An 867-nucleotide genomic window follows, 5' to 3' on the forward strand; every position below is an offset into this window, starting at 1 on the left:
CTGACTGCTAAAGAGTTAACTCACACCTATTTCTAAGCAAGATAATGTTTCTCTATGGCTAGATATATTTTTGTAGAACTGTAGATTCAATCAAGAAATATTATTATGGACCACCATGTTCAAAAATTCCATCTACAAACATTATTATGGACTGCTGAGCCCCAAGAAACAGCTGTTGGGTTTGTAATACCTCTACCCCTTTAATTCTCTATGTCATTTGTATTCTATGTAAGTTGGACCTTTTTATATGTATACATATATACAATGTTTTGTATCTCATTTATTTTATATACTTTATATATTGATCTGTCTAATTCACTTATCCCTAAATTTACCTCTATACCTGCTCAAGTTTAAATCTCTTGAGCACTACTCAGTGTATTCTATACAAGGAATATTTGGATCTTATCTATAAACTGTATACACACACGCACACGCACAAATTTAATTAGAGGATATGCTAACCTCAAGAAGGGATGGTTGTATCCAAGGAAATATTGTTCAATACCTAGTACTTTTGGGGAATGAAATTCCTTTAAAACAATAGGTATATATAAAGCATATAGTTTATAATCCATTTAGAAGAAGAAAAGAAAATGGAGATAAAGAAGTTAATAATTGCTTATCATTAACAAGTCTTCTGAAATGAATTGACAAGCCCACATATAACATCCAAAGGTACTTCCTTTTTTCCTCTGATGAAATTATACGCATGTCACATATTTGTAATTGAATTATTGAGTATTAATTGAAACAGCTGTAAGAAGTGAAGACGACCAATTTAATTTGTTGTTAATAATAAACAATTATTAACTTCCTTATCTCCATTTTCTCTTCTTCTTCTTATATATATATATATATATATAT

The 867-nt window shown here is 29.4% G+C and overlaps 1 protein-coding gene across 1 annotated transcript in view; it reads left to right on the top strand.

Annotated features, from left to right (window-relative positions):
- LOC106881385 (probable 3-hydroxybutyryl-CoA dehydrogenase) overlaps positions 1-867 on the top strand; it is a 44871-nt gene continuing 44004 nt past the window's right edge. The window contains exon 1 of the mRNA XM_014931756.2: positions 1-179. Within this exon, the coding sequence (XP_014787242.1) occupies positions 116-179 (64 nt within the window). The 5' untranslated portion in view covers positions 1-115. The remainder of the gene's footprint in view (positions 180-867) is intronic.

Source organism: Octopus bimaculoides, chromosome 11 (assembly GCF_001194135.2).
Source record: "Octopus bimaculoides isolate UCB-OBI-ISO-001 chromosome 11, ASM119413v2, whole genome shotgun sequence".
Taxonomy (NCBI): Eukaryota; Metazoa; Mollusca; class Cephalopoda; order Octopoda; family Octopodidae; genus Octopus; species Octopus bimaculoides.